Source organism: Exophiala oligosperma, assembly GCF_000835515.1.
Source record: "Exophiala oligosperma strain CBS 72588 unplaced genomic scaffold supercont1.1, whole genome shotgun sequence".
NCBI classification, from domain to species: Eukaryota; Fungi; Ascomycota; class Eurotiomycetes; order Chaetothyriales; family Herpotrichiellaceae; genus Exophiala; species Exophiala oligosperma.
In genome coordinates this window covers 968,645-995,429 of record NW_015622818.1, presented here as the reverse complement: position 1 = coordinate 995,429, position 26,785 = coordinate 968,645, and the positions used below count along the sequence as shown (strand labels likewise).

General features: G+C 51.3%; 9 protein-coding genes across 11 annotated transcripts; 3 read left to right on the top strand and 6 right to left on the bottom strand.

Moving 5' to 3' along the window:
- Nucleotides 1-677: 677 nt before the first annotated feature.
- PV06_00347 (uncharacterized protein) lies at nucleotides 678-2,642 on the bottom strand. Its single transcript, XM_016400840.1, has 2 exons — nucleotides 1,792-2,642; nucleotides 678-1,742 (listed from the first exon to the last, which is right to left on the bottom strand). Exons 1-2 carry the CDS (start codon nucleotides 2,405-2,407, stop codon nucleotides 838-840), a joined length of 1,521 nt encoding a protein of 506 aa, XP_016267893.1. The 5' UTR covers nucleotides 2,408-2,642; the 3' UTR covers nucleotides 678-837.
- Nucleotides 2,643-2,933: 291 nt separating this feature from the next.
- Nucleotides 2,934-3,593, top strand: PV06_00346 (uncharacterized protein; the record flags this gene model as incomplete). The annotated part of the gene is made up of 1 exon (XM_016400839.1): nucleotides 2,934-3,593. The coding sequence occupies one exon, from the start codon at nucleotides 2,934-2,936 to the stop codon at nucleotides 3,591-3,593; it is 660 nt and encodes a 219-aa protein (XP_016267892.1).
- Nucleotides 3,594-4,033: 440 nt separating this feature from the next.
- Nucleotides 4,034-5,211, top strand: PV06_00345 (uncharacterized protein; the record flags this gene model as incomplete). Its single annotated transcript, XM_016400838.1, has 2 exons — nucleotides 4,034-4,134; nucleotides 4,191-5,211. 2 exons carry the CDS (start codon nucleotides 4,034-4,036, stop codon nucleotides 5,209-5,211), a joined length of 1,122 nt encoding a protein of 373 aa, XP_016267891.1.
- An 18-nt stretch (nucleotides 5,212-5,229) lies between these two features.
- Nucleotides 5,230-6,939, bottom strand: PV06_00344 (uncharacterized protein). The gene is made up of 2 exons (XM_016400837.1): nucleotides 6,171-6,939; nucleotides 5,230-6,042 (listed from the first exon to the last, which is right to left on the bottom strand). Exons 1-2 carry the CDS (start codon nucleotides 6,652-6,654, stop codon nucleotides 5,270-5,272), a joined length of 1,257 nt encoding a protein of 418 aa, XP_016267890.1. The 5' UTR covers nucleotides 6,655-6,939; the 3' UTR covers nucleotides 5,230-5,269.
- A 383-nt stretch (nucleotides 6,940-7,322) lies between these two features.
- PV06_00343 (uncharacterized protein) lies at nucleotides 7,323-8,954 on the bottom strand (the record flags this gene model as incomplete). Its single annotated transcript, XM_016400836.1, has 1 exon — nucleotides 7,323-8,954. One exon carries the CDS (start codon nucleotides 8,952-8,954, stop codon nucleotides 7,392-7,394), a length of 1,563 nt encoding a protein of 520 aa, XP_016267889.1. The 3' UTR covers nucleotides 7,323-7,391.
- A 2,545-nt stretch (nucleotides 8,955-11,499) lies between these two features.
- Nucleotides 11,500-13,598, bottom strand: PV06_00342 (uncharacterized protein). The gene is made up of 2 exons (XM_016400835.1): nucleotides 13,121-13,598; nucleotides 11,500-13,063 (listed from the first exon to the last, which is right to left on the bottom strand). Exons 1-2 carry the CDS (start codon nucleotides 13,294-13,296, stop codon nucleotides 11,599-11,601), a joined length of 1,641 nt encoding a protein of 546 aa, XP_016267888.1. The 5' UTR covers nucleotides 13,297-13,598; the 3' UTR covers nucleotides 11,500-11,598.
- A 155-nt stretch (nucleotides 13,599-13,753) lies between these two features.
- Nucleotides 13,754-20,616, bottom strand: PV06_00340. Of its 3 annotated transcripts, XM_016400831.1 has the most exons (8): nucleotides 18,017-20,616; nucleotides 17,542-17,904; nucleotides 17,331-17,402; nucleotides 16,824-17,252; nucleotides 16,474-16,695; nucleotides 16,191-16,370; nucleotides 15,865-16,041; nucleotides 13,754-15,730 (listed from the first exon to the last, which is right to left on the bottom strand). In XM_016400831.1, exons 1-8 carry the CDS (start codon nucleotides 20,319-20,321, stop codon nucleotides 15,552-15,554), a joined length of 3,927 nt encoding a protein of 1,308 aa, XP_016267884.1. In that variant the 5' UTR covers nucleotides 20,322-20,616; the 3' UTR covers nucleotides 13,754-15,551. The 3 variants fall into 3 exon arrangements, with proteins under 3 accessions (XP_016267884.1, XP_016267886.1, XP_016267885.1); XM_016400833.1 differs by having other exon boundaries at nucleotides 13,754-16,370; nucleotides 16,824-17,402; XM_016400832.1 differs by having other exon boundaries at nucleotides 13,754-16,695; nucleotides 16,824-17,402.
- Nucleotides 14,273-15,314, top strand: PV06_00341 (uncharacterized protein; the record flags this gene model as incomplete). The annotated part of the gene is made up of 2 exons (XM_016400834.1): nucleotides 14,273-14,620; nucleotides 14,706-15,314. 2 exons carry the CDS (start codon nucleotides 14,273-14,275, stop codon nucleotides 15,312-15,314), a joined length of 957 nt encoding a protein of 318 aa, XP_016267887.1.
- Nucleotides 20,617-20,882: 266 nt separating the features above from the next.
- Nucleotides 20,883-23,224, bottom strand: PV06_00339 (uncharacterized protein; the record flags this gene model as incomplete). The annotated part of the gene is made up of 1 exon (XM_016400830.1): nucleotides 20,883-23,224. One exon carries the CDS (start codon nucleotides 23,222-23,224, stop codon nucleotides 21,068-21,070), a length of 2,157 nt encoding a protein of 718 aa, XP_016267883.1. The 3' UTR covers nucleotides 20,883-21,067.
- Between the last annotated feature and the right edge of the window lie 3,561 nt (nucleotides 23,225-26,785).

Genomic DNA, 26,785 nt, shown 5'->3' with positions numbered 1-26,785 from the left:
CGATGTCAGAAAGATAAAGGAATTTCAGGTGAGGTGAGAGAGAAGTGAGGAGTACGTAGTCACGGTAAGAAAGAAAGATTGGTCAAAGCGGACGTGGTCGAGGCAACGAGGCTTTATGTCAGGCGTCGCTGTCATTGGCTCAGCGGCGCAAGGCTCGGACAACTCAGAACAAAGCCTGGTCAGCCATGCCATGAGCACGGATCTCTCTCCATCCCCAGCATACCAGCCTCAGAAAAAGCCCACCAGCCACCACGTCTTCGGTCTGTGGCATCGTATGGTTCATGTCAAGTAGTACTCCGTACATCTTGCTACCTTTCCCAGCCTCGTCGCCACTGACACCATGCCGTGATAGCCACCTCATCCTCTGTTGCAAACATGGTGGATGGCGTGAGAAAAAGACTGTGCACACCTGGCTGGACACCTCCACTGACGCGTTATGGCTGAAGTGCCTTGATAATAAAAGAGGTGGCGTGTTCAATGCCAAAAAAAAAGGCGTTGGGCGGTGAGGGAGGCGTCACCCCCATGCAGCGCATCGACGCTGAGGTGCACCAGGCTTACGAGGCCTACAAAGTCAGTATGATCAGTATCCTACACCGGCATCGAACAGGACCTTATGTAACCGACGACCTCTACAGCGCATCAGAGACAATGTAGGTGACGTCTACCATCTGACCAAATTACTGAAGTCATGAGGTATGGATTGGGGTATCTTGATATCTAAGATTCAAAGCCACCAAAAAGGGCTTCATTCAGCCTGGCTTTAGCTGAGGCAACCTCCCAAACTCCAACAATGCGTAATCTCATCATCATAAACATTGAGCCGGCCATGTACGGCCTCTAACGGCTCTTGACCTTGGTCCAGCCACTCGTTCCCCTTCCCTCGCCACCACCAATCTTTCTCGATTGATCGTACTCCTTTCCATCCATTCCACGGGTTCTAACGACGACCGCGTCGTCCATCTTCTCTCCTCCATCGTCCCACTCTTGTTCGTCCAAGAGCTCCCACTCGGCCGTATTCATTTCACCAAGGAGATGCTTCTTCAGCGGATCTTTGATCATGGTGTACTTGTTGAGGCGCCAGTTGCGAGCTGGATTGTCTCTAGCAGCAGCGGCAGAACCGAGGAAGGTATGAGCTGACGTATGAGAGCCTGAACCAAGACGGCCGACGCTCATTCTGCTTTCAGAAGAAGGCGACGATGTGCTCTGGGAGCGACGTTGACGAATCTGCAAGTCCCGCTGAGTAAGGGTTCGAAATGTTGCTGGTGACTCTGGCTGTGCAATGATCATCTGATGTAGGTTACGACCGATGTCGCTGATATCTTCCCACAATTCAGTGCCTTGGACGAAACCTTGAGTACGACAAAGCCAAGCAATGTCCCATGCCAGAAGAGAAATGCCCTCTATGAAGAAGTTGAAAGCAAGGGGTTCCTTTTTTGCATATTGTGAAACAACTTCCGTGGCGTCAAAGGAGCCGATGAATAGTGGACGTGGTCGAGAGAATGAGCTGAGATCGACTCGAGATGCACTGGGGCTACTAGGTGCAGACAGGCTTGAGCCTGAGCCAGGAAACGCAATGCGGTGTCCAAAGTAAGATGTTTGCGGCGTATTGATGGTGGAAAGGGGATAGTCTCGATGAGGAAGTGTGATCTCGGCAGGCAATCGAAGACCGAGATAGTAGGCGCAGAGAAAGACCAAGCGAGCAGTGTTGTCAAGGGCCGCAGTGAGGTCAACACAGCGAACATCTTGCGAGTCTGTCAGTATGGCTCGGATCATGATCAGGAAAGAACTCACTGTTGATGTCCTTGAGATCGGGGAGAGGAAGTTGTCCAATCATGTAGCAATCCTTGATCTCACCGTCTTTGGTCTTCTTTTTGGCATGTCGTAGACCCAATAACAATGCAGACTCTCGGCATAAAACCGCTTTGGCATCGACGACTTTGTTATGGACCATGTCATGCTCAGCCTTCAGTTGCATACCCTTCTCTCTGAACTCTGCCAAAGCTATGTCCTCACGTTTGGCTTGAGCGACCCTTGCAGCTGCCAGATTGGCTCTGCGGTCTTTGAGGATGCGTTCCATCTCGTCGCGTTTCTCTTCTTTGAGTTCTAATTCTTTCTGAGCGATGACTAGGCGGCGTCTCAGTTCTGTATGTTCTTCGTGGAGGATCTGAGCCTCAGAGGACTCGACTTGAGAATGATAGGCAGATCTGAGGATGGCCAGCTCATTGTCGTATGGTTCAGCCGGATCTGTATCAGCAATGATAGCCTCAACCTTCTTGCCGAAGCCTTCTTTCTCTATCAACACTCGTGCAAGTTCGAGCCGAATTGCATACAGTGTGCTTTGCGCACAGCTAGTGCAGTTTGGACCAACCTCTTGAGTGAGGTGAGTCTGACAGATTCCACAATCCATCTCTTTTGGTTTTGCTTTTTCTGTCTCAACACAGACAATGTCCGCATCGGGGTTCAAGGGATCTTTGATTTCGTGTTCGGTAGTAGGCTCGATGGTCGCGTCCAGCGACCATTCTGGTGGGGTGCCGGGATAGGAACTGCTGTCATGATGTTAGACTCTCGTCTTGAATGTCGTGAGGATTGTGCATGGAAGCACGATCATGTAGACACGGTGGTCATGCTGAGGCTCACTGATAACAAAGGGACTAGGCATCACATACCTGGAAGAACGTCGCTTTAGCCAAACGGTTGGCCGGAGTCTGGGCGTTCTCGGCCACATGACGAAATGGTGCCGACAGAGCCTGCTCACGTGAGTTCGTGAAACGCTAGCAATCCACTAGTCAAAAGGGGAAAAGTCTCACGGGATGGCCCGAGTGCCGTAGAATTGCCGAAGATGTGTTAATGTGAGGATTGTCGTGTGCAATCATCCAACTTTCTTGTTGTCGTTGATTAGAAATATATATCAAGAAGAACAAAAAAAAGGAATGATGGAGATGTCAAACAATGCGCTGGATCAGTCACTATCTGCCTCACCTCGCCTGGGTGGTGAGCAGACAGACACGGACGCAGTTACTGCCGTCAACTCATCTCCTTTGCCAACCAGATCTCGACACGCTCAAACTCCCAGTGTCACGACAAGAAAGAGAACAAACGACGAAGTCTACGAACCAGTTCAATCACCAATTCGGAGCCCGACAGCTATCAAATCATCAAAACAACACAATAAAGCCGAGAGCATATTCAAGCTAGAGACTGGGGATGGCGGGACCAATCCGAATCGACCTGTCGGCACTGGCGGCGTTCGTCGCGATGAAGAGCCTGGATCGAAAGCGAAAGCAGTTCCAGGACAAGATGCTGACTACGGCCAAGGAGAAGCTCAAGAGTCGAATGAGGATGGCTCGGGAGAAGAACTCGTCAAACGAATCGAGCGATGTCAACAAGACTTCCAAGTAGCGTTTGAACAATTCAAACAATCACTGTCAGAGAGAGACAAGACTGCTGAATTGGAGTCTTTGGATTGGGACGAGCTAGAATTACGCTATCAGAACGAGATTCAACCAAAAATTGCTGCTGAGCAAGACATCATGGACGAGTTCCAGGCCCGATTTCAGGCAAGTGAAATTTACATGTCTGACTTCCACGACTAATTGTACCACAGCAATTCATGTTGTACATGCAAGTATGCAATGAATACGAGGCAGAACGTGCTATCAAGAGATTACGGACGAGAATTGCGATTGCTGAGACTGCCGAGTCTTCCTTGGCCAAGAAGCAGGCTCATTGTAGGTGTTCGGTCTGAGCCAGGAGGATCATGTTAACAAACCTTACAGACTGGAAGGTCCTCCACGCGTTCCAGAATGCAATGGAACTGTTGGCAAATGTTTGATGGATTACTTCAAACAGAAACTAACCATATTGAGGTTCTCTCGGACGCGTAACGACGGGAGGAGGTGGTGGTGAACTACGTCGAATCACAACACACAGCCATGCAATTCCGAAATAACCGAATGACTTCTTGATGGCTTTGTGATTTCTTGTGCCACATGTCTTTGCCCAACAATCACATGATAATGAGCCTGATGTATAGATGACATTAATGCCTGACGATACCACCTCCAAAGCGGACAATGATCTGCTGTCCCGCTTGAATGCTCTCAAGAAATCCACCGTGACCTTTGACCAAACAACGTAGGCCCGTACTTTTGTATCATGAGGTAAACTACGCCCCATGCTGATGATGATAGCTCTCAGTCACCACGTCCGCCCGGTCCTTCGCCACCCTTCGATGCTGCTCCTGCGCGCGACCTACACTCGGAATTGTTGACGCGATGGAAGTCTCTCGGAGGCAATACTGCCACCACGGGCGGCGATTCAGCCACGACCTCGGCAGAGAAGGCGGAAGATGACAAGACGGTAGAGGAACTCCTTGCGGATCTTGGGCCGTCAGACGAATGGGATGTCGGGAAGAGTGAGGAAACACAGGTCGAGGATTTGCTGAAATCTGCAAAATCTGCGCTTGACAATAATCATATTCAAGAAGGCCAACAAGCAGAGTCAAGGGAAGGAGACGATACGAGACAAGATCCTGCTCGACTACCTGCTATCGACATTTCCGTCTTTCAGCCCGAACCCCAGTCTGACGAAGAAGATTCGGTCGCAGGTAGACGTGGCAAGATAACGAAAGCAAACTTCGATCAAGAGGCGGATGAGTTACTCGCGAGAATCCTGGACGAAGTCAAACTTGAACCTCCAGAACCAGAAGAGCAAGATGATAGACAGGACGATGACAAGGACTCGGCGAGAGCCAACAACAAGGACGATGCTCATGGAACAGATGGGGTTCAAGAAGGGCTGCCTTCTCTCGATCTACCTTCGACCCCGTCTAAGGATCCCGAACCTGCACCTAGCGCTGACGAGCACGACGAGGACCAGGACGAAGATCTAGCAAGTCGCTTTGCAAGTCTTTCACTGCCTTCAGTACCGACCACCATTCGGAGCACCAAAACTTCTACTCCGAAGACAAAATCGGGCGCGGGGACAGGTTTCACGGACGAGGAAATCGATACGTGGTGCATCATTTGCAACGACGATGCTACGCTGCGCTGCATCGGCTGTGACGGTGACCTGTACTGCAACAGTTGCTGGGTCGAAGGTCACCGAGGCGAGGACGCGGGTCTCGAAGAACGAAGACACAAAGCCATACAGTTTGTCAAGGGCGGCGGAAAGAAAAAAGCACCCAAAAGGAGAGTCATGATGGGCGCTTGACGTGGGGGACGCCTCTGGATTTTTTACAACACAAAACAAATTGCCTCCGTTTGGTCACCTACACGTGATTCACCCCTTCGACACTCTTCTCGTCCCTGTCCGGCACGACCTTGACGGCACGGTCTTGATCTGCACCGACACTCCCCGGCGGCACGACCCAATACACAACACCATGCAGGACACTCGCGGCCAGCGGTCCCACCCAGTTGATCCAATGCCAGACGGGGAAGTGACTGCCCACAAACACGCCGAAACATCTCGCGGGGTTCAGAGCGGCACCGCCACTGCCCGGGGCAGAAAATGCAAAACACAAAGCGCTCGCTCCGGCCGCGAGTCCGACCAGGATGGGGGCCAATGCCGGGCCGAAGATTTCCTTCTGCCTGGGGTCCAGACCGACCCCGAACGCCATGACCAGCAGCAACAGACTGCCCATGAACTCGATGACGAACTGCGACGATATCCGTGTCGGTTCGTCCGTGAACAAGAAGCAGCCTCCGACTTTGAAAGACCGGGTGCCCGCGGCGGCGCGCAGCAAGAGACCCGCGAGCGTCCCGCCCAGGGTCTGCGCGGCGACGTACAGGACCAGACGTGGGAAGGTGGCGAGCCGGGCGAAGAAGGTGGCGAAGGTGATGAGCGGGTTCAAGTGAGCACCGGAGATGGCGCCGAAGCAGTAGATCAGGATGGCGATGAGGACGGCGTTGATGCACGCGGCCACGAGCGGGCCCAGGAACGCGACGGTGCCGAAGACGCCCGACGTGGGCGACGGTGTCGGTGGTGGTATGTAAGGTGAGAGGGAATTATACGTCGATCCAAACACCAAAATCATGGTTCCTGTAACACCACGCCCATCGTCAGCCTTTCTTTTGCCTGCGTACCTGGGTACGTAGTCAATCGTCCCCAGGTGGGGGATCCCTCGTTCGTTCGGCGGAAGATAGGATCCTGTACCATGATGAACGTACCGAAACATTCCACAATCGCGGCCTTCCACAATCCTCCTTCGGTGAAGCCACGTAACTCGAAGATCTCACGGAGGTTCAAATTCGGTGCGGCATCGGGGACTCTCTGAAGGACCTCTGCGTTCGCCGGGTCCGACCGGTCAAGGATGAATGTCTGGTTTCCTCCCAGACGACCCGCGAAAGGAATCATTCCCGTGGTTTCTGACCTCATCCCGTGGGCGTCCGAATGGTGTTTTGTCGTTTGTTGTTGTAATGGAGTCACCACTGGACGAAGATGTTGACGATCGTGTCGAGACACGGTGGTGTTTGTGGTTGTATTCGTATTCATATTCGTGTTTGGGTTCGTCGAGCCCATGTGTATCTTCGTGTCACGATCATGTACCCCAGTCGAATCGTACTCGTAACGATGTGATGAACCTTGGACGCTCGGATTTAGCAGGTATGGACGATCGAATGATGTCCCGATGCCGACCTCCCCGGTGGTCATTCTTTTGTTTCTGTCCGTCTTATGGCGCACGCGTAGAATATTGTCGCTTTCTTTCCCTTCTTCTCGTGGGTATCCGTACGTAACGTGTGAATCACCTACGCCGTACAAGCAATATCGATCATATATCCACGGGAAATGTCCCCCCCAATCATATCAGAAAAAGAAAACAAAACAGCACTCTCGCGCAGTGTGTGTGTATGTGAGAAACAATTCGAAGATGAAGTATTTAAGTGCCCTTTTTATTTTTCACTCCGGCTCAAAAAAAGACCCGAGACAGAGTAAGCCATGTTTCCTACTCACGGCAGAACCCAAATGAGGGTTGTGGAGAGTTTTTAATAAGAGATAAAGCGATGTGCCCTCGAAGCTGATTAAGCAAATAATCTGCCCCGTTTCACGAATATGGCTTAGTCTCTCTTTTTTGGTGCTCCAAGTACGGAGTATAACTGAGAAACTACCCGGTACTTTGGTATGTCGTATCATGTACATGTACGTACTCAATACCATGTCCTGATTCCAGATCACCCCCAGAAGAAGAATGTACATCAAATCAAGCCATTCTTCGAGAACCTCATCGACTTCATAGGTAAGGTAGTCAAGAAACCCAACCATATTAGAGGTAAAGACCTGGAATATAGAACTGAAAACATGAGGTATGCATCCATCCGAGCCATAATTATCATGTCAGACTGAACCAGCCCTCTGACCACCATTGCTGCCGCTGCTTCCACTGCCACCACCTACTCATCATCGGCATCATCATCATCATCGTCATCATCCCTCTCAATATGATCATCATCTGGATTCAACAATACTCCAATCTTCGTACTCTCATTCAATATCCTTCGTCCCTCGGCGGCATCAGACAATCTCATATCGGACATGACAAGCTGAAGAGTCAGTTCAGGTACCAGGACGGCACTGACATAACCCCCTACACCCGCAGCTCGAAGGACAGAGTCGGACCCGAGGGCTGTCTTGAGTGTGTCCGTCAAAGAATCCGTAATGACCGTAACCATGATCCTTGTTCCCTTGGGACCATAGTAACCCGGTTGAGCCACATCGACGACCCCATTAGCCAAATACTGCCGGATTGCCTTTCGGTTCCCTTTGGCAGCCTTGATCTTTTCATCCAGCTCATCAAGGTAGACACTCGTAGTTTGCCGGTTGATCAATTTCTTCAGTAGATGCATTTGCTTGGGTATCCGAGACTTTTCCAGGTCTTCCCAGTCAATACGAGGGTATCCTCGTTCCCTGTACAGTTCCTTGGCATCGGCTACTTGGTGTTTTGAACAAAAAGTTTGTTGTTGCTTGAAACTCAACGAACGCAAATTGTCGGGTACAAAAATCGATTCGGAATCGTGGACAGGTTTCTGGCAGATCGGGCAACAAACCCCGACTCCGAAAGGCTGCTCAAATTGGTCCATCAGATCGGCTTCGTTCTCTAGAATGAACATCGAGTTCGCCGATGATAGAGACGAAGTCGAGCCTGATCTGTGTCGAGGCGCTATTGGTTCTTCGAAGATGGAGGGAATGTCTGTTGCAGATGTTGCAGCTGAAGACGTAATGTCAGGCAACTCGGGCATTTGAAAGTCTGAGCCCTTCCGCGCGGTTCTGGCTGATGGTAGATCCGCGACATCTAAAATCTTGCCAGGCCCTCTGGTGGCTCTTGTCGAGTGTTTGCCCGGTAATGGAGCGGCACCAAGGAACTTCCCTTTACTTCCTGAACCATCGTTGTGCTTCTTGACCACTTCATGCGAAACAAAGTCTTGCTTCCCATCTGGTTTGTTGGGCCCCACGTCAAGATCGTCCAGTCGTTCAAACGACTTGCGGTGAGCGTACGTCTGTTGCAGTTTTCTCTTCTGCGAACTTTGTTTCTGAGAGCCTGAGGACAAAAAGTATGGGTCCTGCATGTCGGACAGCCCGGACATATCGAAGGACTCGAGAGACGGTTCGTCCTTCAACTTTCTCCGTTTGCTCCTCGAACTGGCCGCGGTGTGAGCTTGACGTTTCGAGGACGTCCGCGCAGCAGGCAGTGTGTTTCGCTTGGCCGCCGTCTCTACTTCGGCAGAAGAGCCATCCTCATCGTCGCTGCTGAGTGGTGGAGCATATATGGCTTCGAGGTCATCTTCTTTCATCGTGGCAACCCCCATGGCCGCACCTTCGTCGAGGGTATACGAATCGGAGGGAGGAGCGATGGCGAGCGCAGTGTTTCTTCCGAGGACGGTGCGCAGTAGGGTCGGTCCTCTGTAGTTTCTTCGAGTAAGGAACGTCTTTGAATAACTGGAGTTGGGTCGAATCATAAGACACTTGTGGGCTTGTTCCAGCTTATGCTTATTACCGACATGGGGTCGTTGCACTGGATTTTCTCGTTGCTCGACAAGAATGGGCGGAGGTCTGTAGGGCACCAAAACTCAAAGTTGATTTTCCATATTTCCATTCACAAAGTTTCGGATGTTAGATTGTAGTACCAAATTTCGTGAAGACGGATGGGCGGTCATCTTCGTTGTAACTCGAAATGCGGAGATGTATTCACGCGTTGACGCGTGAATACTTGGCCTCGTATAATCATTTTTCCGTTCCCGATAAATTGGTTCGACTCTATCGCAGTCTCGAGGGTCGACAAGGGGCCAGTATCAGTGAACGATTGCTCTGTTTTCGAGACATCTAACAGAATCACGGACAAAGATGTTCTACAAAATTATTTCATTTGCACAGCTCCAGGTCTACCTCATCTCAAATAGCAGATGGCTCTCAATCGACGACGTCACTCCTTTCCGGGTCCTTGCTCTCATGATTGAGGCACCAACAACCTCATCAATGGCTGCATGTTGGGAACCTTCTCCAGACCCCAGAAGTCGTCGATGGCCTTCTTCGTATTGGCGGGCGCCAGCTTGCCTTCGATGGCCTGGTCCTCAAATTTATCGTCTAATTGCTTCTTCGTCATGGGCTTTTCTAATGAACCCGTAGCATATTCGATTACTATCTCCTTGACCATTTCGGCTCCTCCATCGCCCTTGTATGTGAACTTCACGATTGCTTGATTGTCTCTGAAGGACTCATCAGGCTTAAGAACGAGTCGGTCTCTCAAGGCCTTCACGATGGCATTGTTGGCTGCCTCATCCGAGAATTGTTTGATCCCGCCCTTGCCGTAAAACAGTCCAACTGCCAGACCGTGGTAGTTGCTGAACATGGTCTCTGTGAACTTCACAGGGTGCTTCAAGCCGCACAATCTTATCGTCATCGGAGAGACGGTCGCCTCTATTGAGCTGACAATGTCCAGCACATCTTCAGGTCTCCGCTTACCGTCCTTGAACAAGAAAGAGTGCATCTCGATCGCCGCGTCGATGAGAGTATGGATGACGATACCACAAGGGTAGGGCTTGAACGCATTCTCCAGTAATGCCCAATCGCGTTTGCCGTTCTTCTCCTCGAGCAGATGCACAATCTTCTCTGGGTAATATTCCTCGCCCGGCACGCTGATCAGGTTGACCCATTTTTCCAGAGCGTTGGTGCTACTGGTGAATTCTTGTCTCGCCAGACGTGCAGCAAGGATCCCATTCTGTGCGGCTCGCCCAGCGTGCATGATCAGTGTGTCTGTGGCGAAGACGTTCCTCGATCCAGCAGCCATACTACTCGCGTGGCCCATGGCACGCGCCATGCCCGCGGCGTCCAGTTTCATGAGCTTGGAGACCGTCGCCGCGGCACTAAATGAGCCCACGATGCCCGTCAAATGCCAGCCCTTCTTGTAGGGACCGAGTCCAAGGGCTTGGGTCAGTGCCAAACCAACCTCGACGCCCACCGCGAAGGCCAGGAGAAGTTCCTTGCCAGAAAGACCCTCGGCCTCTGCGTAGGCCAGTCCAGCGGCCAGCGGCGGGCCGGACGGATGACTCAGGGTGGTCAGATGAGTGTCATCGAAGAAGCGGGCCGTCATGAACAGGCCGTTGAGTAGTGCAGCATCGTCGACCGTGGCCTTTTCGTCGACCGCAAGGACAGTGGCCGGGCGGGGGTGTTTCGTGGTAGGCTCGAGAGCCGCGTAGAGCTTTGCGGCGGCTGGCAGTGATGACGGAGAGCTTGATAGACCACACCCAACACTGTTCAAGATACTCGCTTTGGTGATTTCGACAACGTCGGCGGGGAGATCTTCATATTTCAACGCGGAGAGCCATGTGCATAGTTTGAGGGTAAGATCCTCATTCGAGGAAACCGCGAGATCGAGAGACATGGTTTGCGAACTTTAGGTATATTTCATTCTTTGGCTGGTGAGATCCTTGATTAGAAGAGTGAGAAACGGTCGACAACTGCTTTGAATCTCTTTTTGCATATGCGATCGTGCGAACAATGTTTTAATTGTGACTGTTGACAAGTTCCTCTCCCATGCCTCGTCGGGGTAAATGGATCCACCTCGGAATTCCCCCAAACGTGGAAGAAACGTGGTTGAATGGGGCAGGGGAATCGACACCTCTGATGTGAGAAGCCTTGTGTCCATATGATTTGAGATTGTGTATCTACATATGTCGACTATTCACCTCTACAATACATACGGTATCCAAAACTTGCTTCTCTCCAAGGAAGGTGATCAAATAAGAGAATATCCAAAGTCCATATCAACCTCCAGGGTACGATGCTTCTGGTCGAGTCTCTTTACTCCAACTCTCGATCAACGGGTAAGAGTAGTGGGTACGGATATGCCCCCAGCTATACTCCCCGTACAGAACATGTCCAGGCGTCAAGCACCAACGCTACATTTTGGACCCGGCCGTGGCCGATGTCGAACTTGAAGACGTATCAAATACTTCTCCGATCTGACAGTTTAGGAAATCGCCATTATCGTTCTCGATATTTACAGTGGATACGCAAATGGCATTGTATGTATAATACACCCTCTCCGAACATTTCGCGCCGACTATACATATCTCACTGGTAGATCAAGTATCAACATCAATATCAATCCAGGTTGAGATCGGAATATCCTCTAGCCGCAACCTCATCGCACCGTCTCCTGTAACCCGGCGCCGGTCCCATGTATCTTGCAATGTGCCTCTTTTGTTTATGAGCCAAGTTCTTGTTGATACCCGTCATCCACGAGTCGACCTCGTTCGTCAAAAGTCCAACGGAACACTGGGTGACGTGGTCCGTCCACTCCTCCACTCCCTTTTCGGTGGCCTCGATCCGCGTGATGTTATTGTCTCGACAATGTCTTATACACTCTGCGATCCAACCCACGGCATATTCTATACTCCGAGGTATGTTGCCAAACATCTGATGAGGACCCATGACCATCATCATGTTCGGGAAGCCATGGACGAAAAGGCCTAGTTGAGTCTGCGGCCCATCACACCAGACGTCCTTCAACTTTTTCTTATTCACGCCCTGGAAATCCACGGCCGTGAAGCAACCCGTCACGGCATCAAACCCAGTCGCATAGATCAAAATATCCAAATCGTGCTCTCCGTTTTTGGTTTTGATCCCTTTCTCGGTAATTCTCTCGATCGGATCCTCTCGGAGATCGACCAACCGAACATTGTCCCGGTTGTACGCTTCGAAGTAATGCGTCTCCATGGGTATGCGACGCGTTCCCCAGCCGTGGTCTTTCGGGATGAGCTTCTCCGCCGTCTCGGGGTCCTTGACACGTTCACGGATCTTGTTGGCGAAGAACTCGCTACACGCGGCGTTCGCCTGTCTGTCGTACGCCACGTCGGCAAAATTACTTACCCATTTTGCAAACCCCGGCCGAGAATATATCTCCTCCCAATATGCCGTTCGTTCCTCGTCCGACACGTCGGTCGAGTTCTTCGGCTGTGCAGGATGAAGAAAACACGTCGCCGATTCTCTGCACTGTCTGAAAATCTCGGGATACCTTTTCCGAATCCCGTCCATCTCCTCGGCACTAATTTTGGCGTTGCGAAGGGGCGCAGACCAATTGGCCGTGCGTTGGAACACAGTCAGGTGGCCCACGGTCTTGACGATCTCCTGGATGATTTGTATCCCAGTCGCTCCTGTCCCGATGATGCCCACACGCTTCCCTTCGAGTGAAACTGGCTCTCGTGGCCATCGTGCACTGTGAAAAGATTGTCCTTTGAAATCTTCGACGCCAGGTATGTTGGGTAACGTCGGCTTGTTCAACAGTCCCATTGCCGTGATGAGAAATCTCGAGGTGTAGCGACGACCTTGGTCATCGGTCAATTCCCAGGACCGACTTTCGTCGTCATAATGTGCCGTCTTGATTTCGGTGTTGAACTGCATGTCCCGTCGCAAATCGAACTTGTCGGTGACGAACTGAATATACCGTAGAGTTTCATGCTGAGGCGCGAAATGCTCCGTCCAATCCCATTCATCCAACACCTCTTGTGAGAATGAAAAGTTGTAAGAATAACTCTCGGAGTCGAAGCGAGCGCCGGGATATCTGTTCCTGGTAGAAGCATCAGCCCACGCTCATGGACTAAGATGATCTCAAAACAAAACTCACCAATACCAGGTACCTCCCTCTCCCGTACCGGCTTCGAGGACTCTGGCTCTCAATCCCAGCTGTCGCATCCGATACAATGAATATATCCCACTCAAGCCGGCGCCGATTATGAGCACATCGAAATCGAGATGTGCATTTTGGGCTGCGAAGCCTGTTGTTGACCCGAGACTACCCATGTTGAAAGATTTCCTGGTTTCCAGGCTTGAATGTCTTGGGACTTACATGATGAACAAAGAGACCACGATTGCATATATTTTGAGATGTAGACATTGTCGATAACAACAACAGGGCGCTGGAGTTCGTTCTCCGCACGCCAATTGCTCAACCGAGGCTAGTGACTTGCATGGGATTTATGGTACAACGGTGACTTGTGTCCTGTGCGGAGACCATCATCGGCACATGGATCTGAGATACGGAATAGAGTCGATTAGTAGTTAACAATACAATCAAAGTACTCACAGTCAGGGGCCAACATGAGTCGATCCGTCCAAGAATCATCTGAAATGGTAAATATCCATGATGTCACCATTGTCACAACTGATGCGATGGACGTGATGGAGACCACGGGACAGGGCGGCCTTGAAGGTGGTCACAGTCAGCATTTGGACAAGTAAGCAGGGCAGCTTCAGGTTAGAACTTTTTGGGTTCGGCACTCCTTAGGTATCTATTGTATGTATCATGACTCTTGTTCCTTATTTCGTCCAGATTCAAAGAGCACAGGTGGGTTTCCAAACCAGCCTTGCGCCATGAAATCTCCATCTTCATCCGACAAGGCTGAATCCACATCCTTGATATCAGCCAATGATACCACTCCCTCCCTCAAAGAGGATCCGGACGAACGCGGTTGCGAATCGGTCGAAGACATTTCCGGCTTAACTTGATGCCGTCCCTGGTCAAGACATCCAATGAGCATAAGCATATGGCAAGCAGGGCTTCAAAAGAGGTAGTCATACCAAGATACACAATGAACCATGCGAATTATCATGGTTGCCTGGGACACCTGGACCCGGGCCTTATTGTGATATATAAATTGAACCTCCTGCTCGCACATTGCAAAGAACCGAGCTAGATCCGACCCCAGACGCGACGGGTAAAGTTTTAAAACCACTTAGAGGAATTTCTCCGGTCAACAAAAAAAAACAATCGTGCAATATGCCAGGAAGTTTCTTGAATCCAGTCCACGATGACTACAAATACGACCCGGACAAGCACATCCCCGATCTGTCGTCCAAGGTCATAATAGTCACGGGAGGGAACAATGGAATCGGCAAGGCCGCCGTGACCGAGTTGGCCAAACACAACCCGAAACGGCTGTACATGACTGCTCGAAGTAGATCCAAGTACGACACTGCAATGAAAGACGTCCTCGCCGCTGTACCGACGGCGAAGGTTGACTTTCTGGAACTCGACCTCGCTTCTTTTGCGTCGATCAAACATGCTGCCGACAAAGTGATTGCAAATAACGATCGATTGGACATCTTGATCAACAATGCAGGGGTGGTAAGTTTTTTTTGGGGTCCCAATCAGTCACCTCTGGTCTTTTGAGGAGTATGCACCACTGACCACTCACTCACTCACCACATAGATGGGTCTCCCGCCTCATCCAACCACCAAAGAAGGTTATGAGATCCACATCGGCACCAACCACGTGGGTCACGCTCTTCTCACGAGACTACTCATGCCGTTACTCCTCGAAACCGCCTCCTCTTCCAACTCGGACGTGAGGGTCGTGACGCTCAGCTCGGGGGCGCACGCCATGGCCACGTCGGGGGTGTCGATCGACAAGATCGCCACCCCCATGGAGGGCACCTGGTCTTTCACTCGCTACGGCCAGTCCAAGATGGCCAACGTGCTGTTCGCCCGCGAACTGGCCCGGCGGTACCCCCAGATCATTTCCGTTTCTGCCGACCCGGGGCGCGTGCAGACCCCGTTGTTGGACGAAAAGTTCAAGACCCGCGACTTCACCACCTACTTCCAAAAGACGTACGACTTTCTCGCGGGGATGTTGGACGCCCGCCACGGTGCGTTCACCGAACTGTGGTGCGCCACGTACGACAAGCAGAAGGTCAAGACGGGGACCCATTATGTCCCATTCGGACACGAGTCTCCCGGTCACAAGAAGAGTCGTGACGAAAAGCACGCCAAGGAGTTGTGGGAGTGGCAGGAAAAGGAATTTGAAAAGCATGGGTACTAGCTTGCTCACTAAAATGGGTTTCGTTTGCATTGTTCTGCATCGGGCGCGCGTACCTCTGGGAATTTTTTCTCTTATGGCATAGAGATACCAAAGCACGGAGTACAGTGAGTAGGTATGGGTGTTGTTGGGACCATGTGTGGGGGCGTAATAACCAAGGGCAATGCGCTTGAAAATTCTTCTCTCGCTCATATTTTCATGTCAATACCAAATCCTGTTCAGGTCGAAACTGACAAGTCATCAAGTCTTTGAATACCATTCCCACTTCCTCGCCTTACATTGCACCAAGACCTTCATATGAGGCATTCCTTCTGTCAGAGTCAAAGTGCCTGCGTTGACCTTGACGATGCAATTCAAGCAGACACAAAAGGAATTACAGTCGCTACACCATAAACCTTGATAATTGCATGCCATGATTGCTACAATCATAATAACCGAGGAAGGTCAGCCAAAAGATGGGTCGCGCAAATTAAACGAAGAAAGAGGGTTGCATTCTGCTCTTGGACCGGATGTCTTGCATTGATATTCAGAATGTCGAAAAGTTGAAACTCACCTAAAGAACATATGCTGCAATTTAACAAATTCATGATTCCAGAAGGTGGTCTGGTGACTTCGACTTGGTAGGTTGGATGACGATGACGGACATGTCTGGACATGGTACATTTGCCACAGTACGCCCATGTACATTGTTTGGTTAGACAGATTGACCCTCTTTGATTGTAGCATAGATCTGTGGGACGAAATAAATCTGTCAGTATTCGGAACAAGAACAGATAAAAACTGTTGCATGAAAGGAGAGAAAACCCATCCGAGTCCGTTGAAGCAGACGCAATACAACGATTGCCGATATAGGTCTGTACATGTCAAGACAACACCTACAATTCAAACAAGTCATGCAGGTAATGGTCGTTGGTTCGAGACAAGCCGCTCGATCCGCCAGCATTTGCTCCCTTTTACAGGTCTGTCGTGCATTGGCTGCGCACAATTCCACCAGCAAAGGAGTGAGTAGTAATTGTAGATTAGGATGGGGGTGAAGATGTTCTCGACCTTCCAAGATATCTAGGACAAGGAGTGTGGTTGTCAGCTTCAGTCACCTTTCGTCGATCCTAATGAACATCCGCGTCGACTCCTCATGGCAATGGTGATACTCAAGTTTACTAACCTTGACCAGGACACAAAGGACAATGAAACGATATCTTGGTTCCCTTGGCCAACGTGTCCACACTGCTATTCGAGGTGAGGATAAAATCCGTCGTCATCCACTGATGCGTCGAGAGATGTGTAGGGTCCTCGCGGGCGTAACAATTTGTACAAATGACCTGAGTCGATCCGAACTCGGCGGTACATGAGCGGCAGTTGTAAGTTCGTGCTCCGGCTTGGACAACTAGACACACGGAACAAAAGATTGTTAGCGACTCGGTCAGACCATAAGGGCTAAAGGATCAAAATTGATGGACCAGTGATGTCGACCAGTAATGACAAGTAAATGCATAAGAAGTAAATGGCACTCACCATCGTGACATCGCTCGCAGTGTACCCCTAGGGCCGCACCGGGCGGGACTTCCGTGCAAGGACAATGATCAGTGACCCATTTCGTCGTCATGGTCCAGTACGGCGGATATAAAGCCAGAAAGCTACGATGCTCAGGGTGTTCGGTGGCGTGGGCCTTGAGGAAAGCGTCTCGTCTTTCAAAGTTGCCCGCGCACCGTCGACAGAGTGAAGCTTCGCACTTGTCGCACTGCCACCTCGATTTAGGAGAATCCTCGGCACAGTGCCAGCATGACCCTCCGACGGGGACGCCAGGCAAGGTCGGTAGGTACTGCATGGTGCGGAATCGTAGGATCTTGCGCATGTGATGTTCGTCGTGCACTCGGTGGCAGTCTTTACATATGATCATGCCGCACTCGGGACACATGAAGAGACCATCACTGTACGGGATGCCTAGAGGACCACAGCCAGCATTAGTATGTCATCGTTATCTATCAAATGCACTCATTCAGGAAAATCAGGTGCCTTCACCTGCATGACATTGTTCGCAGAATTCGCACTTCAATGTCGAGATACGTTGGACCTCTTTGTATGTTTTCAACTCTACACCAGGAAAGTTGGTTAGCAGGCAGACACATAATGTGGTGTAGTGAAAGTGTGGAACAGTGTTAGAGTCATGGCAGAATGAGACTCTCTCTGTCCCTGTGTTGTATGTGTGTGTGAGGGTGTGTATGAGACTTACCTTCTCCGGCGATATAACCCAGACGTTGGCCATTATCGCACAACGATTTAGCGCACCGTTCAATATCAGCCGCAGTATCGAATCTTCGAAGATAAGTAGCTGTATGGGCGCTGATCTTGCCTACGGCTTCATGTTCCGCCAACCCAACTTCGGCAAGGCCGTGAAACACGTTGAACCTATAAAGGTATCCCTCGTCCACCATGCGCCTGTTGCGCTTTCGAAAGGCGTTGCTGGTATCTTCGGTTTCGGTGACGATCTTTTTGAGAGCATCGACAAGAGACTTCAAATCTCCGGTAACATCGGGCCCAGGAGCAGATCCTGTACCGATACTGACGATGATGCGCTCTTGGTCAGGCCAGAGTCCTAGCACGGAAAAGACGACGCAATTAGCGACCATCCAGCAATCCAAGCATCCAGCGCAAGATGGCTGCCGGTGGGACGTGTCGTGAGTTCGACGCTGAAACTAGGAACTTACCTCTAGACTCCTCGTCGACCTTCTCGATGGGGTTATTGTGCTTCAGTGCTCCGTCAACGTACAACCGATCACCAATCTTGATCGGATCGAAAAAGGTGGAGGCCGCAGACGTAGCACGAGCAGCTTCCCAGATTCTACAGTCCTTGAGATCGTCGAACTCCTTGCTCCGGTACGATCTGATCACCACGGCGTCACTGTTGATCCCTTCGACGGCACAGACGAACACCGCAGGAGAATCCGGGTTGCGATCAGACAGCAATTCGTCCTCGGACAGACCGAGAGACGTGAGCATCTGCTTGACACTCTTCTCCAAAGGCTCACTCTTGAACCGACCTCGCCCTTGTAGGAAATCGACTGATTTGCTCGCGAAATTCCCCGTTCGATGGTTGGGTGTGAAAATATCCTTCGACATCTCCTTGTACGCTTTGATGCAGTCCGACACTGACATGCGGAGTCTCCCCAGCATCAATGCGATCAAGCCACCGGTACTCGTGCCCGCTATCATGTCGAATTCCTGCCACGGTTCCAGCCTGGCACCGCGCACGTCGGAAAGCATGTCCATCAGGTAGTCGATGATGATCAGCTCCGAAAGACCTCGCACTCCACCTCCGTCCAGACACAAAATCTTGCGGACTCTCGAAGTTTGCCCGTTGGAGTGGTGGTGGACTCGAAGAACATCTGCCTGAGGATCAAAGCCACTTTGAGATTGTGGTGGGTCTGGGCGAGCGAACTGACTTTGCGGCGGGGTGTTCGTCCACTGACTCGTTCCCTGGTAGATTTGTGGTGCCTGACTCGCGTTGTGAGTCTGTAGCGCATTGTACGTAGTCGTGCCTTGAGTACTCGTAACAGGGACGAGCTGGCCTGAGCCACTATTCCATACCGTCTGGGATTGAGTCATCTGAGCATACATTGCCATAGCTGCATCGTGCGATGGACCTTCAACAGGAACAACTGCTGTAGGGTACAGTGCACTATACGGTGACTGGCTTGCTTGTGATACTGTTATGGCGGGGCTAGACACGCTCGGACTCGCAGTGCGGATATCGTTCAGAGCAGCATTCATAGAGTGCATATCGAGAGCATTTGACTGAGCGAGAGGCTGAGCAGAAGGAGTCGGACTTGATTGAGGCACGCTTGTCGAGAAGCCAGCTGTTGAGTTCATCGCTGGGCGAGGATCATGGTGCGTCATGGCCGGCGATTGAATCACACTCGAGGTTGGAGTTGCTGCTGGACCACTGCTGGCAGACGAGAGGGCGGAAGCTGACGGGGCGATCTGGGGAGAAGCACTCGATGCTGGGGTTGCTGCTGAAATGGTGGTTGGGGTTGCTGTTGCTGTTTGCTGTGGTTCACCGGATGAAAGCGGTGGCGAGACAGACGGTTGATGTACCGCTGGAAGCTCAACAGGGGCCGGAGGCAACTTTCTGACAGGTCTGTCAACCGTCTGCTTTCTATATACATTGACATTGAGACTCGGCTCGCCAGAAAGCTCATGGTAGGTCGTGGTTGGACCTGAAGGATTATTCGATGCGAACGCGCGCGATGGCTGTACTTGTACGCTGGGAACATTGGCCAGCTCATGTGGCGCTCCGGGATGAGGACTTTGAGTGGCAGGTCTTTGCGGTAGCCGTGGCGGCACATGCTGATGAGCTGGTAATTCAGCTACTGGTTGAAAGCCGTTGAAGTTCGAGTGGTTCGCAGGTAGCGTAGGGGGCGCTGAGTACGATGGCGGAGGAGCAGCATACGACGATCCAGGAGATGCATTGGCAGGGGTTGTCGTGGGTTGCGAACCAGTGCTGTGCCACGGTTGGCTGGGTTGTCGCGGTGGCAGTGGTGGTCTCTGGTGCGCATATTGTTGCTGAAAGTTCATCGGCTGCTGGAGCCCATATGGAGGATATGGTGATGGAGGTGACACCGGGGAAACAACACCATATGCATAATTCGTGTTCGTGGGACTGCCGAAGGAGCCTGTAGGGCTGGATGTCGGTGGCCGACCCTGTGCTGGTGAGGGAGCAGACCAGGCATCATAAGACGGCGCTTGTAGATGGCCTGGATAGGCAGGGTAATACTGCTGCTGCTGTTGGAAGCCTTGAACCGGTTGGTACTGGCCTTGTGGGGGGATGCTTTGCAGATGGGGCGAAGCTGGACTCTGTGGATATTGCACACCAGGTTGTATGAATTGATTTGAAAGTCCCGCTGTAGGCTGGAAGACTTGAGGCTGTAGCAGCTGCGGTCGATCAGTGCTGGAGGCGGCTTCATACACGTCTCGGAGGAAATTCATCGACTTCTTCGCAAGCGAAGAAGGCATGTCTGCCGCAGGTGAATGCGGTGCATCCGTGGGATAGGAAGAGGTTTGTTACAAAGATTCCGGGGGCCGCAACAGAAGAAGCGATCGATCGAGAAACAGAAGGGAAATTCTCGAATGGCCTCGGCGGGACCGTATTCGCTTCGTATGACAGGCCCCCCAAGGGGTTGGGCTCGCTAAATATTTGGTCGCACAATCACTCAGCCTTACCGGGTTGCTCGCCAAATAGGTTGGGATAATGAGCGTTGTGTCTGCTGGGACATGATGAAAACGTTACGGGCACCTTTTTCAGATCTTGATGTTTCGTATGTACGGAGTAGCGAGGAGTTCGATACTTGTGGAGGGATCTTAGGCGATGAGTCTTAAAATTGCTCGCCACGAATCGCTTGCTAATGATGCGCGATGCTTATCCAGGTGGTTCCGATGCACTCTAAAAGAGTCAATTTTGCAGGTGAAACAGCCTTCTCATTTAGTTCTGCACCGAAGGTATTTTTTGGTAGTGTACGACCCCCTTGGTGGCGCAAATGGTGGTGATGAGACTGCAAGTGCTGACCTATCCACGCCCGAGATACAAGGCTCGACCCGCCGGGACATTCCTCTAGTTCCATGCCATGGCTTGCCGGAATCGGCACGGTCGATATTCCATGACAGGCTTGTACAACCCGCGCATAAGAATAGCTCACGGAACCTTGTCCAATGCGTTCTAGACTTTCAACAAACAAGCAACTACTTTACCGATCTTATTAAATTCAACGAGCGAGCCCCGCCCCATTTCTGGACCACCTGTATCTTGCTAGGACAAACGTCAACTGCTTCTCCGTATCGATGGGATTGTTCATCCTGCCTTTGGCCAGGGCAATAGCAGATCGCATGACGTTCCGGAATTGACGTTGATAGTCTGTTGGTAGAGTCACAAAGCACGCTTCCGTGGCGCGGATGACGGCTTCGCACGCAGCCAAGATGGCGGTGCCAGAATCTGCTTGCAAACGATATGCAACCAGCAGTAGCAGAAGGCTGCCGTGGAGTAGCTGAATACCAAAAAAGTACGGCATGAAACTGATGTCGGGGTCGTGTTCGATGATTCGAGTCACACATTGAGCGGCCATCATCGTATGCGACATGGAGCTCTTGAATGATTCGGATGAGGTGAAGAAGTCGTCGTCGTTGAACAATGAAACAGGATCCCACTTACTCCCAACCAGAATTTTCAGGACAAAACAAATGTGAGTCGCATAAGCAGAGAATGTGTTGGTAATGTAGTTGGCTTCACTATCATCCGTAGGGGGGGCAGGAGACGTCTCCCACAAAGATTCTCGCTCCGACGTATTATCGAGGACAGGTCTCGAGGTGAGCTGGTCGAGACTTTCTTGGTACTGGTCTAGTTCGTCGAGTATCCTGCGCTCTTGGGATCCCCATATCGCAGAGCCTGCAGAGGCAAGGACAGGATTGCTTTTGGCCCGATTGTAATCCAGCAAGTGTCCGGTGATGGTCATAAGTGGGAGGAAGAATTCAAAGATGCCAGGGCCAGAGCACAATCGCGGAGGTCCATGGCGTCGACCAGTACCGGCTGGCATCAGCATGCATCTTGGTCCATCAGCACGAGTACCATGGCTGTGTGGTTGTGCACCAGACTGCCAAGTCACATCGTCCAACGGCAATAGTAGATCCTTGCATTCGGCCTCGAGTAGAGTCAGGGAGTGATTGTAGCACAGAGCGAGATGCCTGTCCATGAGAAACAACATGTACCACGTCCGCCGCCTTTCCTCGCGGTGTACTTCTCCAATGCAGTCTTCGGAAATATCCTGACCCAGCGAACATTTGCAATTCACATTCGGATGAGTGCTGCCGTGGTCTTGCTGCACGACGTAAGACTCAACTTCTTGGTTGAGCTTGAGATCTCTTGCAAGACTGAAGGCAACCGACCACCATCTGATCGATGCTGCTTTCTTCTCCGAGCCGGAAATGACGGAAGAGACGTGAATGAGCGCAATAATGTAATCGGTGCCCCAAGCCACAGGAAAACCGTCGGAGAGTTGTTGAGGATCAAATGCCCGCTGCAGATCCTCGTTCGTCCAGCCTGAATCTGGTGGAAAAGCTGGCGGAAGACCTAGATCTTCCTGGCTGAGAAGTGGTTCGTACCTGGAAGGATTCAAGAGCCGATAAGTCAGAAGACTGAGGTATTTACAAACACGGTCGCGCTCTTGGGGTCCACTGAAGAGCCCCAGAGCCTTGTCGCTCAACGCCGCAACAAAGAGCATACTTCCAAGCAAGGCTGGATGGGTTTTCCGAGGATGCAATGGGTCGAGAACATCACATTTACGAAGAATGAAGTTGTGGATGTGATGACAGGTTGGGTGCATTCGACTGGAGAAGCTGCTTGAGAAGTAGGTGTCAAGAAGATCGCATGCCAGATTCGAGCTGAATTCTCGATCCAAAAACGGTGACAAGTATTGCAGGACTGGGTATCTGCAGTGCGCAAGTGCCTGGCTACTCGGGGTAGGTGCTTCGCGCGAATCGGCCAAAGACGGGAGTTTGTAAGAATAGGGATCCAATATATGCATGGTGGGTGACACATAGGTAGATTGGATGATGGGGAATTCTTTGCCGTCATTGAGGAGAAGCGAGCGAGAGTCTGCCTCTGCAGCAAGGCTGAGACGCAGCATTGCCGTCGTGCTCTCTGGGGAAGAAATAGGCATCGTCGTGAGTGTATCTTGGGGACTTTTGATAGATTGCAGCGAAGGTTTTCTCGGTTTCGCGGGGCTAGAGGGAACAATGGCCTCCGGACCTTCGAGAAACGATTCCTTTTCTTCGTGGACATCTTCTGATGGCTGCGGCGTGGCCGAAGAACTGGTGGCCGACACTGGAGGCTGTTCTTCGTCTGCCTTTTGGCCATAATAACACTTCATTCCGGAGTGTTCACATCTCGAGCATGGAACGCTGCCAGTGCAACGCGTCTTGAGTCGTCGGCAGTTCTTACACGCCCTGAATTTCTCGTTGCTGAGGATTCGATGGAATTGTCGTTGATCGGTATGTGTCGCGTGTGTTTTTAGATGGCGATTGAGTGAATCATTGCGGGAAAAGAAGCGCCCACATCGAGGACAAGGTGCTGAAGCCGGTGTCCTTCGACGTGCGGGCTTCTGAGAAGACATTTTCGACTTGGCTGGTTCCGTGCCCATCGTCGCTGCAGCGCATTTTTGCAGCCGCTGTCGTCAAGTTAGTGGGCCATTACTGACATAGGGCGCAGATATGCGCCGGTGATATGTCTCAACCAGCTGCAAGGTTGATATAGACAAGAGACACAATGGCAACGTTGGATTTCGGTGCTGTACAAGATGTCAAGAGCCGGAAGTCACAGTAAGTCGAATCAATCTGGGTGGAGTATTTGTTTTTATGGAGGGGGGACGAGGAGATTTTAAGCGGCCGGTGCCCAATCTTTGACCCAGTGAATCCGGGACTCGCTTGATCCTGCTCCTCCTCCTCCTCTTCCTCTTCTCCTCCCAATAACCATGTTTGACGCCCAAATCAAGGCAAGTCAAGTCTATGCACAGCCCCGCTTTCCACAAGTCCGGGCTTTTCACGCGAGTCCTGGTGAGCCCTAACTTTTTTCTAGCCCTTATTCATGGTCACCGAGAAGCCGGGGTCACGAATAGCTGGGGTAATGATGCAAGGCGCTCAGACGGGACATGCCAACTCTGACGGCACGTGCGATGTAGAAGGGCCCAGCATGGCGATGTCACCTCGTGGCAGGTGGTGCAGCTTTACAGGGATTCCCAAGTACTCATGCCAGAGGTGCCGTATTCCATTATTCGATGAGCTGCCACCTCTGAATACTTTTCGGTTCTGCTTGGACGACGTCGTGAAACTCTAGGTACGAAGTAGTGATTCTGCATGGAATTAATCCTGTCAGTGGGAAAAGATCATCGTATGTAAAATTACTTCGATTACTGAGTGGCGGCTAAAATTAGGCATGCTTAAGGGTCTCTGTCCTGATTTAATACTCCTTGAAATCAGCCCATACGCCCGTTGAGGCCCCGAGGATGTTGCTGCGAGCGAAAGAAAGCCGTCGAGGGCCCCCGAAACGATATATGAAGACAGTCAACCGCTGCTAATCAAATCTTAGGGGCTGGCTTGGTTATGGCTTTGTGCTAAATCTTCGGCCGCTTGGTGCTTGACCTGTTCGATGGCGGCCTTCTCTTCGTCCATGTTGGCAGTCTCGACGTGCACTTCGTGGCCGAGAGAACCGGTCCTCTTCTGAACGTCTCCAACGCTGAACTGCCTCTCACGTGCTTGGTCGACGAGTCTGTCCAGTCTTGACTGGCCGACGGTTGTCTTCCACGGAGGAATCTTTGACCAGTCTTGGAACAATTCCTCGATTTCCTCCAAAGTCTTGTTGCAAGTCTCGGGGTAAGTGAAATAGAATTGAATCTAAGAATATTAGTCTTGTGCAAATTGAAGCAGCGTATGATAGAGGCTTGAACTTACAGCACCGAGGACGCACATGCTTCCGAAAACAATAAACATACCCCATTTGATGTTCTGGAAGCCAGGAGGAATGTAAAGACCGAGTGCGAAGTTAAAGAGCCAGTTGCCTAAAGCTGAGATTCCCATACCGGTGGCGCGGGTCTCCAAGCTCCAAACTTCAGCGGCGTAGACCCATGCGACAGGAGCCAACGTCAAGGCGTAGACAATGATCAAAAGGTAGGAGAAGGCAATTACTGTGTTTGCCTTGGATCCCGTGACTTTGATGAGGACGTTTGGGTTCCCTCCGACCCCTCCAGGGACACTCTCGCCAGCCGAAAGGATACCTCCCACGACGAAGTGACAGGCTCCCATAGCCAAAGCTCCGTAGATCAAAAGTTGCCGGCGACCGGTCCGATCAATGTAGAAGAACATGATGGAAGTGAAGATGATGAAAAGGGCGTACTGTACTCCAGAGGCGACGAGGTTGATGTTGCCAGTGAGACCAGCCATCATGAAAATGTAAACAACGTAGTAGGTCATGACATCTGTGGGAATGTTAGACAAACTGTTCCTGCAGTGCTCTGAGACCGCATGCCATCGATTCGCGATGGAGAAAATGACTGCACAGGGTTCATGGTTGTAGCCTAAGGGAGACGACTTACTTGCTCCGGAGTTTTGCTGCCACATTTGAACGGTAAAGCCAGCGAGAGTCCGTTTCCACATGCCGTTGACGACAAACTTACGCCAGCCTGCTGGAGCTAATCTTTCGGCTACCAGGGTTTCAGTGATTTCTTCCCACTCAGCGACAACGAGAGGGTCATTGATCTTCCCCCCTGCCTGAATCTTTGCAAGAATTCTGATGGCTTCATCACCTCGATCTACTTTTGCAAGCCAACGAGGAGATCGGGGAAGGAACGGCAGACCGCACATGAGGAAGACGCAAGGGACGAACTGGATCCCCCAAGCAGTCCGAAAAGAGGCCGGGCCATCAATGAAGCTGCACCCATAGCCGATGAAGTACATGATGAAGATGCCCCATTCTGTGACTTTGTCAGCTTCGTTGAATCCTTCTTGAATTTGCGGAGGTCAATTCTTACCAATAGCAAGTTGCTGAATAATGATAATGGCACCTCGTTTCTCTTTGCGAGAGATTTCGGCCAGATACACTGGAACCTGAGAACTGGTGATACCGACGCAGACGCCGTTGAGGACACGACCAGCAATGAGAGATCCTATCCCGCGAGTGCTTGTCTGGACTGCAGTACCAACAAGCCACCTATGTCATCTTTAGGACACTGATGCCGTGGAATTGGTCTGGGGAAAACCATAACTTACCACAAACAAGCAAACATAATCGAGTCTCGACGTCCGATCTTGTCGGATACAGGCCCAGCAATGATGGACCCCACGATGGATCCTGCAGCAAGTGCAGAACCGATCGCACCTTGTGTGACACCTGCAGGCTTGTTGAAGTAGGCATTGTACTGTTTCGTACCGATGATGGCCGACATGCTGGAAATGTCGAACCCAAACAACATGCCACCCACTGTAGCGACGAAGGCTACAAAGTAGGTATTGTAGATCTTGGGAAAGGTCACGGCGCCCATATTGCCTGACTGCGCAAATGACTCTGGGGTATTGTGTATATGGATAGTGGATGCCAGAGGAAGGACGACTGATTGCGCGAAGTCGAACCTAAGTGAAGGTATGCATGCAGATATATATCTTCCCAGTATTCGCCTCCTGGTTTTTACCCATACAAATACAAACGGAGACAGCCATCATCAGCTACGAGTATCGGGAGTGTCGTGGAGGTACCAGGATCCCTCTGCTGTACTCGTAGAGGTTGTGATCTACAGCATTTGCATGTCATTGATGGGGACCTTTGCAACAACTCATTTGCCGTGTATCCCTTACGGCAAAATTGCTATGGGTAGTACGGAGCACCCTGTTGCGACTCACCTTACGCACGGCTATTTCTGAGTGTGGTCTGCACATGATGGTTT